Source organism: Muntiacus reevesi, chromosome 1 (genome assembly GCF_963930625.1).
Source record: "Muntiacus reevesi chromosome 1, mMunRee1.1, whole genome shotgun sequence".
Taxonomy (NCBI): Eukaryota; Metazoa; Chordata; class Mammalia; order Artiodactyla; family Cervidae; genus Muntiacus; species Muntiacus reevesi.
Genome location: NC_089249.1, coordinates 193,379,026 through 193,395,955, shown reverse-complemented (window position 1 = coordinate 193,395,955; position 16,930 = coordinate 193,379,026). Strand labels below are relative to the sequence as shown.

Below are 16,930 nucleotides of genomic sequence, written 5' to 3'. Positions count from 1 at the left end.
AGAGGATGAGATGGTTGGGTGGCATCACCGACTCGGACATGAGTTTGAGCAAACTCCAGGATAGTGGAGGACAGGGAAGCCTGGCGTGCTGCAGTCCATGGGGCCACAAAGACATGATTGAGCACCAACAGCACCAGGAGAGTGGGACACAGAAGAATTTTCCCTCTTTCTTCTGTTTGGGCTTTGTAATTTCAAAGCCATTTTGTATAACTTGCACCTGAGTTATTAGTTCTGAGTGAGCTAATAACAAAAAGGTAGCAACAGTCTGAGAGTGCGTGGGGGTCTTCCACTGGACACACCCACATCTGATGCCCTGGCTTGGGCAGGGGTAGTCCTCACCGGGGACCGATGTGGAGATCGGAGCTCCTAGAGGCCAAGAAATGGGCAAAGCTAGCAAGTCTCAGAGACAGAAAGGGTGTGTTGAACTAGTCGGGAAGAAATTGAAGAAGTCAGCAGAGTCCAGGTCCTCAGAAGCCTTGTTGATGTGACTGAGGTGGGGTTTTCGAGGGGGTCACAGAATGGGAAGGACACAATGAAGGCTTAATTTAGCCAGATCCTTGGTGGCCTGGGCAACAGACGGCAAGGCGAGGGGGAAGGACAGTCACCTCAGGAGCTGTGGCTAGGAACAAAGATAGTGCACCCCATACCCCCACCTTCACCCCAACACATAGCCTCCACCCCACTGAAATCTCTAGCAGAAACATCATGCAAACAGCCCCATCCACCTGGGCTCCCCATCCCTCCAATCCCACCGCCCCCTGCTTAGGCCACAGAGGTGACCAAACCAGCTCCTGTGGGAGGAACCCTGTTTCCCCATCTCGAATTAATGGCCTCTCTTGATTAAATCATCTCTGCTCTGTGCTGGCATCTCCTGGAATGCGGGACACTGGGGCTGCATTGCCAATGAAACCAATGAATAATAAATGTGACTGCCTGATGCATGCATTTAAAACCAATTTTTAAAGAAATCATCAAGAAAAGCAATTAATTTCCATTTAAATGTGCAGATTTGACATGAAAATAATCGATTCCTGGGTAAGTACTTTGAGAGGCACTTTGCTCTGTACCTGCTTTAAAGAAAACACACACCCAAAAAACCCACCTTAGAACATCTGTACCCCACCCCTCCAGTCCATATTGGGCATCTGATGCCCACAGGTGCCTGGCATAACCACTCTTTCTCTCACACACAACACAGGGGCAGGCCCCACCCTCCTATACTTTTGCATTGATGGCTTTTGTTCCAACAACCCTGAATATTCATTGGAAGGACTGGTGCTGAAGCTGAAGCTCCAGTACTCTGCCCATCTAATGTGAAGAGCTAGCTCACTGGAAAAGACCCTGATGCTGGGAAAGCTGGAGAGCAGGAGGAAAAGAGGGCAACAGAGGATGAGATGGGTGGACATGAGTTTGAGCAAACTCCAGGAGATAATAGAGGACAGGGATGCCTGGTGCGCTGTGGTCCGCGGGGTCACCAAGAGCGACTGAACAAAGGATAGGCAGGAGAATAACCCCCCATCCCTTGACCCTGGCCTGGGTCACACATCATCCACCTGTGTCCAAGGTGGCCTGCTGATCCCATCTTCTCCTATAATGGATGAGACTGGCTTCAAGGGGGAAGCTTTGCGGACCATCCAGTGGCAGTACCGAACTGTTCAGTTCAGTACCCGAACTGAAGTGACCACAGAAGCCCAAGCTGGTGCACATGGAGGCAGAGTGGAAGAAACCAACCCCTAGGGTAGTTTGGGCAGGGAGGCGCCAGACCACTGGCGCCAGGGAGTATCAGGATGATACTCTCATCATCCTGAGGGCCTGGGATCCAGGGGCCTGGATTCTGGGCAAGAGTGGGTGGGTGGGAGTGTGGAGCAGGTGACAGAAGCCACAGCTTCTGAATTATGGATGCTGAGTGGGCTCCAGGGCATGTTTATCTAAGAGCAACTTTCTTCTGTGTTTGGGGTTTGGCTGCTGCTAGACAAAGGAAGAGGGAGGTCCACGGAGGCAGGTGGTCATGCTCAGATGTGGGGACCCCAGGGTCGCACAGGACAGACACACACTTAAGGACAACACGGGGCACATGTTCCATCCCTGGTCAGGAAACTAAGATCCTGTAAGCCAGGTGGCAAGGCAAAAAAAAAAAAAAAAAAATTCCCTACCAGCCCCACACAGGAAAATGCACCCGCACCCTTTCTTGGGAGTTTGGTGTTAAGAGGTACAGGCCCACTTCTCAGGTGGTACTTTGGAGGAGAACCCTGCAAACCTTTCTGCCCCCAAGTACTCATTTCCAATCCTTCCCAGAGGCTCCACTGGACCAGGACAGGGGGCGATGGCTCCCCCAGCCCCAGAGAACAATAGTGGGGCCTCTGCTTTGTGGCCCCCACAGACGGTGGGAGAAGGTTCTGTCTGGAGGGGCAGCCAAGCAGCCAGCTCTGCCCCGCCCACAGAGCTGAGAGGAGGCTCATTAAACCTTCCTAATGACAAGCGTGCTGGAAGGCAGAGTGACTTCGGTGAGACTTTTTATGAGCAACTCAGGCCTGTGTTCAGAGACTCAGCTCTGGGGGTAGGGGGGGCTCTTCCTTGGGGTCAGACCAGGCAGGGCCTATTTTATTGGGTTCCCAAGCCCTGCTAGCCCACCACTCCTAAGATCCAGGCTGGTCCCCATTAAGTGTGCGTGTGGGGTGCAGAACAGACGTAACTCCCTCTCCAACACACCCATGAACCCCCTGACTGACTTCTGAGCCTCCTGCCCAGGGCTGGATCCAGGGGCAGCTCTGAGGAGTCATGCAGAACAGATGGGCCATGCCCCCAGCCCCCACCTGAAGACTCCTGCCCCCTCCTACATCTGCTGCAGGGATTTCTTCTGCTCAAGATGCTCCCCCCACCAGCCACCGGAAGGCTGGGCAGGACCCCTGCTCGCTGGCCCCCGTTGCCATGGTAACAGCATCTGCAGAAGGTGCCTGGGTCCTGGCAGAATGCTTACGGTGACAGGGAAGCAGGCATCAGAGTGTTGTGAGTAATTTGTTCCAACTGAAGTGGGCTGGGGCAGGGGTGGGGGTGGGGCGGTGGCACCAAGGGTGAATGGGGGCTTCACTCTGGTTCTCCTGCTCCACCTGACCTGCCGAATGCAGAGCTGTGCAGTCAGGCCCCTTGCATTCTGGTACATTCCTCAACATCCAAGTTTGAGGACTGCTGTTGTTCCACTTCCCTGAGAGTTTGCTGCTGCTATGAAGCACCCCTGGCCCAGGAAAGGAGCGGCTTCCCCAGGAGGCAACATGGCCTGGACACCTGGACGCCAGGGGTGGCGGGAGATGATCGCTGCCCCGAGGGTGGGAAATGAAATGCCAGACAGCAGAGCAGTGGTTCCAGGTTTAATCAAGGGTGGGGAAGGTGCTGCATGGCTGCTTAGAGAGGCCCCATAGCAGCCAGCAGCCTGGGCCCCACGCGGAGCGTATGCTTTTTACAACTGAACAGAGAAACATGGCCTAATCAACAACAACTCAAGGCCCACCTGCCCCCATCCTGGACCTGGGGTGGCATGGGGGCAGCTAACTAGGCCTTCTCTTTGGGACAGGTCACCCCCAACCCTGGGTCTGGGAGCCCAGGGAGTCTCTCCACCCTGTGCCCTTCTGAAGTCGATTCCTAAAGGGGAGGGGGGTCTAGCAGGGACAGCCCCAACGGGAGCGGACAGGGAGCACCCGGTGGTGAAGGGCCTCCTCTCGGCCATCTGGGAACAATAAATACTGTGTGACAGGAGAAGGGAGGGGTCCCCACTGGTCGGCCGGCAGCGGGGAGCAGAGTCTGCGGGCCCAGCCACCCCGTCCCACCCATCTCCCCCCGGGGGGCCGGGCCTGGGCCACCGACACCCCTCACTCCGTGCGAAGGATGATGTGGATGCCCGAATCCGTGAACACAGGCCCGCTCATCTCCCCTGTCCGCAGCGCGAAGGAGGCATCTTCAAATGGCTTCTGCATCTGACCTGGGGGGGGAAGCAGGAGAGATGGCGTGTGGGGTCCAGACCTGCAGGCGGGACCGGGCAGACGGGGCTCCCACTGCGCCCCCAGCGCCCTCATTCTGACTCATCCGTCACACACTTTATGGTCCTGTCACGGCGCCTGAGCTGGGCGCAGCTGGGGGCGGCAAGGCTATTAGGGAGGCCCCGGGAAGCCTGAGGACAGCATGACGAATGAGGGCAGAGTGGCTGTCTCCACTGTGCACGGAGAGATGAGTTTTAATGATGAACTTGGTCTCCCCAGGCCGGGTTCCTGGGTCCTGCCACACTGTCTGTCCCGCCTGCCTCCTGGGGCCGCCTACAGCCCCTTGCTGGCTCCCCGACACCCCTCAGCCTATTCTGGGCCCTTCCTTGATGCTCTAGAGAGCCCAAAGATGGAGGGGGGAGGCGGCAGCAGCCTGGTTCCCTCTGCTCCTTTCTCCCCAGGTGGAGAGGCCTGAACTGGGCGGGGCTGCCGATCTCACCCCCTCCTCCCCTCACTCCTGGTTTCTCCCCCCAGGAGGGCGGGCAGAGGATTCTGGGAGATGTGCTCTGGGACTCTTAGGGGCCCCAGCTTTGCACCTCAACAGGAGGAGAGGGAAATGGCAGGGAGCACCCACCTCGGTGGGCCCGTGATGGGGACAACTAAGCAGAGAGACACAGGCGGACACCCCACCCCAGAGACCGCCACCCGGGAGAAGACTGCAGCCTGAGGAAGGGACTGCAGCCTGAGGAAGGGACCCTGCTGCCACCTGCTGGGCCCCAGGGCACAGTGCAACTGGGCCATCCCTGGGATGCAGGCGCCAGTGGGTCAGGGGTGCCCGTTCCTTGCGCACCTCTGCTGAAGGCACCCAGGTCTCCCCTGGCCTTGGCGGAGCTGCAGTCGCTGAACTGTGAGGCCAGGGATTCAAAGTCCTCCTCTCCAGACTTAATCTTCTGGATATAGCCTGCAAGAGGGACACAAAGGGAGGCCTCCTCATCAGGGTGGGGTGGGTGGGCGGAAGGTTCCGGGCAGGGCAGAACTTCACTCAGAAAGGAGCTTGCAACCCCTGCCGATCGTGTGTGCATGAGTGTGCATGCACAATCAGAGCCAGAGCCATACACACCACCCACGACGTGCATGCACCCTGTGACCCTGTGGTGACCTCAAGAGCAGCTGGTCTCATACCCCAGTCCCACACCCCTTTCTCTGTCACTTTCCCCGCCCCCCCCCATACACACACACACACACACACACACACACACACACACACACACACAGGAACAAATAATGAACATGGCATGGCCTCTTCCTACCCCCACACACACTGAGAGAAAATCTACCTCCAGGCTCTGTTGGGGAGGAGAGCAGAAGACAGGACAGACATTAAATAGGGACACTGGGGACTCCCCTGGTAGTTAAAACTTCCAGGGGTTAAGACTTGGGGCTTCCAACGTAAGGGGCACAGGTTTGATCCCTGGCTGGGAATTAAGATCCCACAGCAGCGCAGCCAAGAAAATAAAAATAAAAAGGGACACTGGGACGCCCCAGGGCAGTGGTAGGAAAATTTTCTAGAGGCTTCTAGGACAAAGGCAGGAGGTCACAGCACTAGCCCAGCTCTGCCACAGGAAATGGCTGAACCCTCAGCCCGAGGGCTGTACAAAGTGTGAGAAAGGCCAGGGCCACTTACTGGGGTGTCATGAAGAACCCTGGAGGTGGCCTGGCTGGGATTCGGCAAGGGACAGGCATCAGACTGCACCCCGGGGCAGCTGACATGGGTCTTCTCCCAGCCGCCTAGATGGGGTGTGTTGGCAGCGCCCCAGATTCACCCTCTGTGCAGCCCAAACTAGATACCGACTCTCCCTGGGGGGACAGGGAAACTGGACTGATGGGACGGAAGGAAGAGGACTGAGGGAAAGGGCTCCCAGCGTCTGACCTAAACGAGGCTGTAACACGCCTGGTACCTTTCTGACCGCCACACAGACGCTGCTGATTAATCCACTTGGTGCTCAGAGACCCACACCCCCAGCCAGACCATCTGCCTGTCGCTGAGCTGGTGGGAACTTCACTTTGGCCCACGGATCTCCAGCTCTGGTCTAACCTGTCATTGTCATCCATGTGTCCATCCGGGACGACATGACAGCACACCTGTCACCCCACTCTGCCATCTCACTACAGGTCATGGCAGTAACTCGTGTCCTGGTATCTGATCTGCGTGGCTGCTTCCACAGCTGTGCCCGTGACCCCTGCCTGCCCTGTGTCCCTGTGCCTCTGAGCCTCGACCATCGGGCACTTGCCAGCCAGTCACAGGGACACGAGGCACAGTGCCAGGCACCGAGAGACCCCTCGGCAAACGGCACCTGCTGTCAGCACTCTGTTCTCCCTGCTGTGGGCCCCGCCACTCGGACTGCCCCTGCTTCTTTCTGACCTGCGTGCCCCGGCCCTCCTCGTCTGCACCTTGTGGTCTGCGCTGGCTGTCACCGCACTGCGCTGCCTGGTCGGACAGGCTCTCTGCTGTGACACAGCCCCGCCCCCTGTGGCCTGCACGCTGTGGCGGCTTTTTCTGGGGGGCAGTAGGGGGGAGGTTGCACCCTGCAGCTTGTGGGATCTTAGTTCCCTGACTAGGGATCAAAGCCAGGCCCTCAGCAGTGAAAGCCCGGAGTCCTACGCACTGAACCGCCAGGGAAGTGCCTTCCTCGGCAGAAGACAGAAGGGCAATGCCTTCTGCCATGAAAACCCAGGTGGGCTCCCAATGCCCCCCGCAGCTGCCAGGTGGACCCCCTGTGCCTGACGCACCCACGGGTGACTCCGATCTGAACTGGATGGCACAAGGATTCCCCTCCTCCATCTCTTCCTCTCCCTGGATTCTGGTTATGTCTTCTGTCTCTCCCAAGCAACACTGAGATATGTGTGTTCCCCCCGCCCCCCGCCCCCGTTTCCTGGCTGGACTCCAGTAAACCCAGCCAGGGAATCCTGAGTGCAGCACCCCCCAGAGTACCTGCCCGCCTCCAGGTACTTTGCAGGAGCACCGCTGCACAGGCCCAGCATTTGGGGAGTCGGGCCCGATCCTGAGCCTGGTTCAAGCACCCCTTGCAGCATCCTCCAGCCACTGGGGCTGGAGGCACAGATGCAGGGATCATCGAAACTAGGTGGCCTGGCAAGGGACGCACACACATAGTGTGTGTGCATGCAAGCAACGGCAGCCTAAGAACTGAATAAAAGCCAAGCTTTTCTCCCCATCGTTCACAGCACCCACATCTTCCTGTGATCAGCAGCTCTCAGAATATATTCTGCTTCAGGACTTCCCTGGTGGTCCAGTGATTAAGAATCCGCTTTGCAAAGGAGGGACATGTGTTCAGTCCTTAGTTGGGGAAATAATATCCACATGCAACCAAGCCCACAAGTCGCCACTAGAGTCTTCATGCTGCAGTGACAGATCCTGTATGACCCAACGAAGAGCCTGCGTGCCTTAACTATGACTGATGCAGCCAAATACATAAACACATTTTGTTTTCAAAACAAAAGAAAATATTCTGCTTGGACGGGGCCCTGATTTTTTTTTCTTACTTTTTGGCCACGCCCCACGGCATGTGGGATCTTAGTTCCCTGACCAGGGATCAAACCCGCATCCCCTGCATTGGAAGCATGGAGTCTTAACCACTGAACCACAGGGTAAGTCCCTGAAATGACTTTTTAAAAAGAAACGAGACTTCCTTTCTGAGCTCTCCTTTCTAAAGTTGACCTTTGGGAGTCTGGCCACAAGTCAAGGTGAAAGGCTAGGGACTTCCGTGGTGGTCCAGTGGCTAAGATTCCACACTCCCAGTGCAGGGGGCCTGGGCTCAAACCCTGGTCAGGGAACTAGATCCCACATGCCTGCCTGCTGTAACTACTGAGACCCAGTGCAACAAAATATAAAAATATCTATTAAAAAAAAGGCTCCCCCAAAGCTCTTTCTCCATCACATGCACTGAGGTAAGACGTGTGAGCACACAGAAGGTGGCAATCTGCAAGCCAAGGAGAGAAGCCTCAGAAGAAACCAAATCAATCAACACTCTGATCTTAGACTTCCAGTCTCTTGAACTGTGAGAAATAAATGTCTGTGGCTAAGCTACCCAGCCTGTGGTATTCTGTTGTAGCAGCCAGAGTTACACCATAATTCCAGGGACAGTGAGTGAACAAGGGGAGTGGTCTCTGACTCTAAAGAGGTTTAGAAACAAACTAGGGAAGGGGTGTGGATGGGGAAAAGGTGATGGAATTAGGTCTGTCTTCCTCAAGACCCAATTCCAGGGACCACCCTGGTGGTCTAGGGATGCTGTGCTACCCATGCAGGGGGCAGATTTGACCCCTGGTTGCAGAAGCAGATCCCACATTCCCCAACTAAGAGTCTGCATGCTGCAACTAAGACCAGGCACAGCCAAGTAAATATTAAATATTAAAAAAAACAAACTCAAATTCCAGGAGGGGATGTCTAGAGACCAGAGACCCCAGCCTGAAACCAGGAGCCTGGAAAGGAGCCACCCACCGTGAGTGGGGACACTGGGTGGAAGGCACTTATTAACCCTCCAGACCCTGGGCACGGGGTACGGGGATGGGACTCACACTGGGGCCTCTCTGCGACCTTGGGACGTGGGGATGGAAGAATGGGCACCAGGCAGGGAGGGCTTCTCTGTGGCCTGGCTTCCTTACACAAGGACACTGGCAAGGACAGGTAACCAGTCCCCAGATCCCTGAGAAGCCTTTGGCCGCAGCCCAAGAGCTGCAGAGGAGCTGGCCCAGAGAAAGAAGCCTCGGCAGAAAATGTGAACACACTGGTTTTCAAGGCAACTCAGGAGCACAGGTTCTAAATGGGTACAGAGGGACCCCGGCTGCCAGCGGCAGACTGTGCCACCAAAAGGCTGATCTCGTCATCACCTGGAACAAACTCATGATGAGAAGAGGGGAGGGGGGAGAAACATCCTTCTTCATAAAAGAGGAAACCAGGCCCCGATGCCCAAAGCTTGCTGACCTGGCACATGGGTGTCTGGTGACCAAGTGTACCACAGTCTGCGCCATCTTACTGCACCCTCATAATGACCCCCGAGGGGGCCCATCTCAGGACACTGAGTAAGACCACATGCCAATGTCAGTGGAGGGTCTGTATACTGAGCCCACCAGGCCTCCCATGTCCTGGCCCAGAGCTCCACCCATGGACCATGAGCAAGTAGGAGAGGCTGCGGTAGGCAAGGGCCTTGTCCTGACCCTGGTCCCCACTACACACACCTACAAGACTGGGGTCAAGGCTCTACCATGCAGACACCAAGTGGCTGACACTGAGCCCACTGCTCTGCTAAGCGTTCAGTGGTCAGCTGGCCCCTGGATCTTCAGGCCACCCTGTGCCCATTCTACAGATGAGGCCAACTGAAGCTCTGAGAATGAAGACACTTGCTTGAAGCTACACAGTTGGCTTCCCTGGTGGCTCAGCTGGTAAAGAATCCGCCTGCAATGCAGGAGACCCCGGTTCGATTCCTGGGTTGGGAAGATCCACTGGAGAAGGGATAGGCTACCCATTCTAGTATTCTTGGGTTTCCCTGGTTGCTCAGCTGGTAAGGAATCCGCCTGCAATGCAGGAGACCTGGGTTTAATCCCTGGGTTGGGAAGATCCTCTCGAGAAGGGAATGGCTACCCACTCCAGTATTCTGGCCTGGAGAATTCCATGGACTACAGTCTATGGGGTCACAAAGAGTTGGGCATGACGGAGCAACTTTCACACTGCTGGCACCGAGATCCATCTGTGGGCCAGTCCAAGGTGGGTCACACTACTTCTGACCTTACCTGCTCCCCGCCCCTCTAATCTATCACCCAGTCCTCCTAATTGTGCCTACTCAAGCTCGCTAGAATCGACTCCACCTGCCTCCTACCCATTCCAAGTTCAAGTTTCTAGCTGCAATTCCTCCCATGGCCTCCACCAGGCCCGGTGGCACAGGGAGGCATGTTTGACCCCTGCTAACACTTCCGAGTGTACACTGATTTAAGGTGAGGCCCCAGGGCCCAGCTGCTTACTGGGCACACCCACAGATACCCCTTCCCCAGACCCAAGCTGACCTTAGTACTCCCAGGCTCCCACTGCAGTGTCAGCCCCACTAGACATGTCCTTGGCCCTCGGAGATGGGACAGGCGGCACCACTCCCTACAGCCCAACAGCTTTTCTTCCAAGCGATGCTCAGATGTCCCCATGTCTACCTGCCATCTCTGGCTGGGACTGTCCCCCAGGCTTCGGTCTCTGGCCTGCTGCTCTGCTCAGTCCAGATCCTCTCATGGTTGCCTCGCCAAGGTCTCTTCCTCCGACCTTCAGACCTAGTGAGACTCTCCCCAGACTGCGCCTCTTCCCAAGTCCCCTCGGCCAGTGATGACATCTCCTGCCACTCACTCTCCAAGTGCCCGTCACCTTCTGTGCACTCTTGTGTGGTTCAGAAGCCTCAGAACTGGGACCACTTGAGCTAAAAGGATCCAAGAGGTCATCTCGTGGTTTCTTCTGAGCTTCCCGCCATGTCCTCTTCCCCTGAGTGGCAGCCAGACCCCACACATCACTTACTGCTCACTGCTGGCCCACCCAGTCTGGGGCTGGACTTTCCGGCTTTCCTTGCCTGTCACCCTCCAGCCATACAGCTCTTTCTGAAAAGCCAGGACTGTAGGGCCCTTCTCCCAGGGTCACACGGCCATGTGTTTCCTGCAGCCTCTGGAAAAGGACCCAAACTTTTGGCCTCAGCCTGGGCCCTCCTCCACCTGGCTGGGACCTGCCCTGACGGGTTTCATCTCTCTTCAGTCCCCTGCAGAGTCTCCCCCTGAGTCCTGCCTGCAGCCCAGCCCCAGGCCTTCATTTCTGCTGCTTCCTCTGCCAGGAATCCTTCTTGCTTCCTCTGGGTTCAGGAGTTCCGGCTGTGGGCGCTACTGTGGGCCATGCTTTGTGTCCGGTATGCAGTGGGCAAAGAGACAGACACAGCCCTTGCCCCAGGGAGTTTGGGAGACAAGCTATTTTTCTTTTCTATTTTTTTTTTTTGGCTGGGCTGGATTGAAGCATGCAGGTTTCTCTAGTTGTGGCACACAGACTGAGTTGCCCCAAGGCATATAGGACCTAAGTTCCCTGAGCAGGGTTGGAACTCGCATCTCCTGCACTGGAAGGTGAATTCTTAACCACTGGACTATCAAGGAAGTCCCCGGAAGTAAGCTCTTTAAATCTGCCTTCAAGATTCTGTGCAAAAACTTGTCTCCACTCTACAAGACTGAAAGGTGGGTGGCTAACAGGTGCCATTTATCATGCTGGGGACTGTATGAACAGGTGTGGGTGTAGGTGTGTGTCAGTAATATCCTACAGGACAGTTATGTGGCACAAAACAACAGCCAATATGGACTAACCATGCCAGGCCTGTGCTAATAACCACCATCATAATGGCCACCAGCAATCACAGAACATTTACTAGATGCCAAGAGCTGTTATTCGTGCTTTACTGCACTAGGGCTTCCCTGGTGGCTAGAAGATAAAAGAATCTGCCTGCAGTGCACGAGACCCAGGTTCAATCCCTGGGTCAGGAAGATCCCCTGGAGAAGGAAATGGCAACCCAACCAGTATTACTGCCTGGAGAAATCCATGGACAGAGGAGCCTAGTGGGCTACAGACCATGGGGTCACAAAGAAACAAGACTGAGCGACTAACAATTTTTTTTCTTCACCCTATGTGGTGCGTTCTATCTTAACACTAACTTTATAAATGAAAAGACTGCGGCTGAGATGTTAAGTAGCTTGCTCGAGGTCACACAGCCATGACCTGGCAGAACTAGATGGGCACTCAGGCTGTTTGGGCAGGGGTGAGACACTGGTTCTGTGGGGTCGGAGGGCCTGGGAGGTGTCTGGATCTCTGGTGAGAGAGGCTGAGTGGATGATGAAACCACACTTGTGATCCAGACCAGCACTGGCCAAGAGAACTTCCTGCAAGGATGGAAATATTCTGCAGCTCTGTTGTCCGAAATGGCAGCCTATAACCAAGTGGGACTACTGAACAGTGTGGCTGGTGTGACTGAGGAACCAATCTTCAATATGACTTAAATTGAATTAATTTACATGAAAATAACCACATGCAGATAGAAGCGGCCACACTACATAGCTCTAGACCACGATGCTGAGAACTACAGCCAGGGGTCAAATCCTGCTGTTTCTGTAAATAAAGTTTTATTGACACATGGCCATGCCCATTTGTTTACACATCACCTGCAGCTGCTACGGAGTTACCAAGCAGAGCTGACAGAGACTGTATGGCCCACAAAACCTAAACTATTTACCATCTGGTCTTTTAAGAAAAAGTCTGCCTACCAACTGCTGCCCTAGACTGTGGAGGAAACACAGAACTGAGTGAGGAACAGGCTGCTCAGAGCCGAAGTAATTCAATGACTGTCAGCTAGTTCTAACACTGCTACCTTTCCAACCTCCCTCCTGACCCATCCACATACGTGCCCCAGGACCCTGCTTGATGACACTACTCTCCCACTGAATGACGACACACACAGTGACAACCATGGGCCACCCATTACACCATTTCATCTCACTGAGCTTTCATAATGGCCCATGAAGGCAAGGAGATGATGATGTCCATTTTACAGAGGTGAAAACCGAGTCTCAACGAAGTGACATGAATCTCTCAAGGTCAAGGAGCTCCTAAGGGCATAGTGACCATGTGAACCCAGGTCTGCCAGCCCTAAGGCTGTGTCCTCTCCACCAACCCTGCCCCCCTCTCAAACACCAGCTGGGGAGGAAAATGAGAGACAGCCGTGGGAGCCAGGCTCATGCCACCAACAGGCACTTATAGGTCGGCTAAGGCCACAGCTGACAGCTAAGCTGGCTGGGGTGGAGGATCTCATGTGATTTCTGCAAAGCTTGCACTGCCCTTGGGGAGGACCATCCTTTTCCCCCCAAGCCTGGTCTCCAACCCCTGCTCACCATTGATCAGCTCCAGGGCCTCCTCCTTGGTTCGGGTGATCTTCTCCTGCCGCCAGGATGAGGGCCGCCGTGACTGGCTGTGTTTGACCAGCAGGTGTGAGCAGCGGACCCTGGTGGGCTCCCCTTGTCCATTTTTGCCACTGCCACTGCTGTTGCCACTTGGCCGCTCCCACTGGCTGGCATTAGTGATGTGATTGAAGTAGTACACCCGGCCTAGAAGGGGTGGGGGGGAGACAGAATTCAGCTGGGACCTGCTCAGAGGATACCACCGTCAAGCCATGATAAGGAACTGGCCAACAAGATGCCTTCATTCAGTCAGCCCACTGCTGTCCACCAGTGTCACCAGGACTTAAGGAGCTAACCCTCTAGGTGGGAGGCAGACAGACAATAAACAAGCAAGTAAGACCACATAATAACTTTGGTCATTAATAACTTCAAGGGGGGAAAATAACCCAAGGTGAGGAAGAGAGGTTTGAAGCGTGCACTCAGCAAGCCAGACTCCCTGTTCAAATCTGCCACTCACTCCCTGTATGAGCTCCCTTCTCCGGGCCTCAGTTTTCTCACCTGTAAAATGGAAATAACAACAGTACTTGCCTGAATGGTTTTTGGAAGGACTGTATGAGTTCACATCTGTAATGAGTTCAGGATAGCACTTGATATGTATTAACACATTATCGACTGGGGGATTTTTGCAGAAACTAACACCTGTGGCTGGTGATTTGTTATATAAGTGAATGCTGAGACACTCCAGTAACATTTGGGTAACAAAAGACATACTAATACATCTCTGGTCAAAACATGGGCTTCCCAGGTAGCACAGAGGTAAAGAATCTGCCTGCCAATGCAGGAAGCAAAAGAATCTTGGGTTCGATCCCTGGGTTGGAAGATACTCTGGAAGAGGAAATGGCAACTCACTCCAGTATTCTTGCCTGGGAAATCCCATGGACAGAGGAGCCTGGTGGGCTATAGCACATGGGGTCACAAAGAGTAGGACATGACTTGAGCATGCACATGTCACTGTGAGGCGTCTGGTCAATAAGAGTGCAACAGCTACTAGTACCTTCAAAACAAAGCAATTTTCTGCTTTGTTTTTTCTGCTGCATAAACTATACCCATGTGTGTCAGACACAAAAGCTTTGTCCTTTTCCCCTACCGAACTGGGGTCCAGCATTACTGGGGTCAGATGTTATCCAGAGACTAAAGAGCATGGAGTGAGGGCTGCCAACAAGAAGCTTGAAATAGGACCCAATAGAGACAGGGTGTCACTTCTGGAGCAGAGTTTGCCCTGGTTACACGGAGGACTTGTGCCGAACACCATGAAGGGCTGGATGCCACCCTCAGGGAACACTGTCAAGATTGAACTGGGCAGAAATGGCTGGAATGGGAGCCCCAAATCGGGCAGAGCATCAGCTTTACATTGTAGGTCACATTCACAGGTCAAGGCTGCAGGGTGGGGTGGGGGCTGGTGAGAGCTGAGCCACTGACTGCCTCAAAAACCTTGGCAATGGGTTCCATCTCCCTGAACCTCAGTTTTCTCATCTGAAAAGTGGGGGTGAGAGAATAAGGACATCACACCTCTGAGGGGTTAATGTGCAGAGTGGATGGTGCTGTGTGCAAAGTGCTCCTGATGTTCAAAAAATCAAATTATTACTGCTACTATGATTGCTAGGCTCTGTGGAGAAAGAAGTGTGAAATATTGGAACCTGCATCTTGGTAGTTTGCAGCAAGAAGGGGAGGGGGCTCTGGAGTCAGAATGACTGGGTCCGAACCCAGCCCCCACCTCCTGAAATCAATGACCTTGGGCGGGTTCCTTGCGTTTTCTGGTCTCGAGTTTCCTGACCTGCAAAACGGGGGTAACTATTACCTCTCTCCCCAAATTATGGCCAATTAGAGAAAGCACACACCCAAAATGCTTGGAACTATGCTTGGTCCTGAGAAAAACGTTCCCTATTCTTGACATTATTATTGGGGAAAAGCCCTAAATCGCGTTCCGGAGCACAAGGGCAGTTCTCAGGTAGAATACCACCGGCCGGATATCGCAAACTCAGAACATGGTGTGGATGGCAGCAAGCGTATTAGCAGAAGGAGGCTGTGGATCCGAGGCCGAACAACACCCTAAGGCCCCGCCCTGAGTATGATGTTGAGGTGTCCTCCCCAAGGGGTCCCCCCTGGGACCAGGGGTTGCATAGACGTTCCCTCAGGACTTCTCGTGCATTAGCCCGAACGAAAATGTCAGTCAGACCGGCAGAGCCAGGGCCATTGCCTGAGGGAGTGCCGCGGGATCACCATCCCCCTGCCACCCCGGGAGCACCCTGGAACTCCCCGGCCACGCCCCTTGCCTCAGTTTCCTCGGAATTACCCTCTCCTCAGGCTCGCAGCCCCCACGGGGTGGGCCGGGGCCGTTACCCGAGGAAGACGCGGAGGAGCCAGGACCCCACGGGAATCGAGCGGCGGCGCCGCGCTCGAGGGGCAAGCTCGAGCCCTGCTTCTGCGGGCCCTCGCGGCCCCGTCCCAGCCCCGACCCCCGCGGCACCTGAGCTGCGGCTCATGCGCTTCTCCCAGCCGGGCGGCAGCTTCTCCTCGTCCGCCATCTTCCCTCCTGCCGCAGAGCCCGCTCCGCCTCCGCCGCACCGCCTCTGCCGCCCGCGTCCGCCCACCGCTGCTGTCGATTGGCTGAGCCCGCCCCGCACGGGGTCCTGGCGACAGCACTCATTGGGCACCTTAACTGTCCGGACTGACTCTCTGGCTTCCTATTGAGTAGAAACAGGGGTGGGCGGAGCCTCCCACCTTTAATCTGGGCCTCGCCCCCGGTCGGCCTCACGCAGGTCCCGCCTTCTTCCTTTCTTCGGCCGCTAAATGGTGGGAAAGGGACGCGAACACGCCTTATCAACGCCCTCTGCTGAACTTCCAAAAGTCCCGACCCCTCCTTTGCGTCCTTCGCCACAGAGCCCATCCGATTGGTTACTATTGCAGCAATTCCCGCCTTCCTAAACCATAGCCCGCGGGCTGCAGCCTCCCAAGCGGAAGTGTCTTGCAAGTGTGGAGGTAACAGCAGCGAAGGAGGTTCTTGAAAAAGGCGGTGCTGACTTTGTTGTTGCCATAGCAGCGCCGTTACCTTGGTGATGAACAGCTAAGAATCCAGAAGCCTATATTTGGCTCCTCCGTTCTCCCTCGTCCCACCTGTTTCCCCCAGATGTCCAAAGCTAGCCCACCTCCTTTTAATTTTTTGTACAAGACTCTTTCCCTATTTTACTAACCCAAACACCTTCCACTTCCTTTGAAATCTACTTTACTTCACTAATTCCTTCCCACTTTGGCTTCTGCCTCTGTCCCAGGTGACTCGTGGGTGTTGGCTTTGCCATTCAGATGACAGGGTGGCTTTGTGGGTGGAAATTTGTGGGTGGAAGCGCGGGTGGGAGGATAATGAGCTCAGTTTGAATCAATTTACTTTTTAAATTTATTTTTTTATTGAAATATCAGTTGAATAAGTCAATTTAAAATGAAGGCTGTGGCACTCAAGGGACATTGAAGAGTTGGTTGGAGACCTAGGGCTGTAGATTGACGTGGGAATTGGGACACCAACAGGGAAGAGTTCAACTACAGTTCATCTATGGAAGGAGGAGAGTGAAAAAGCTAGCTTAAAGTGCAACATTAACTAAGATCATAGCATCTGGCCCCATAACCTCATGGCAAATAGATAAGGGGAAAGTGGAAACAGTGATAGATTTTATTTTCTTGGGCTCCAAAATCACTGCGGATGGTGACTGCAGTGATGAAATTAAAAGACACTTGCTCCTTGAAAGGAAAGCTATGACAAACCTAGACAGGGTATTAAAAAGCAGACACATCACTATGCTGACAAAGGTCTGCATAGTCAAAACTACAGTTTTTCCAGTAGTCATGTATGGATATTGAGAGTTGGACAATAAAGAAGGCTGAGTGTCAAAGAACTGATGTTTTTGAATTGTGGTTCTGGAGAAGACTCGAGAATCCCTTGG

At 54.5% G+C, this 16,930-nt stretch overlaps 1 protein-coding gene across 1 annotated transcript; it reads right to left on the bottom strand.

Moving 5' to 3' along the window:
* Nucleotides 1-3,352: 3,352 nt before the first annotated feature.
* PIN1 (peptidylprolyl cis/trans isomerase, NIMA-interacting 1) lies at nucleotides 3,353-15,590 on the bottom strand. Its single transcript, XM_065917735.1, has 4 exons — nucleotides 15,466-15,590; nucleotides 12,933-13,145; nucleotides 4,822-4,932; nucleotides 3,353-3,973 (listed from the first exon to the last, which is right to left on the bottom strand). Exons 1-4 carry the CDS (start codon nucleotides 15,521-15,523, stop codon nucleotides 3,864-3,866), a joined length of 492 nt encoding a protein of 163 aa, XP_065773807.1. The 5' UTR covers nucleotides 15,524-15,590; the 3' UTR covers nucleotides 3,353-3,863.
* Between the last annotated feature and the right edge of the window lie 1,340 nt (nucleotides 15,591-16,930).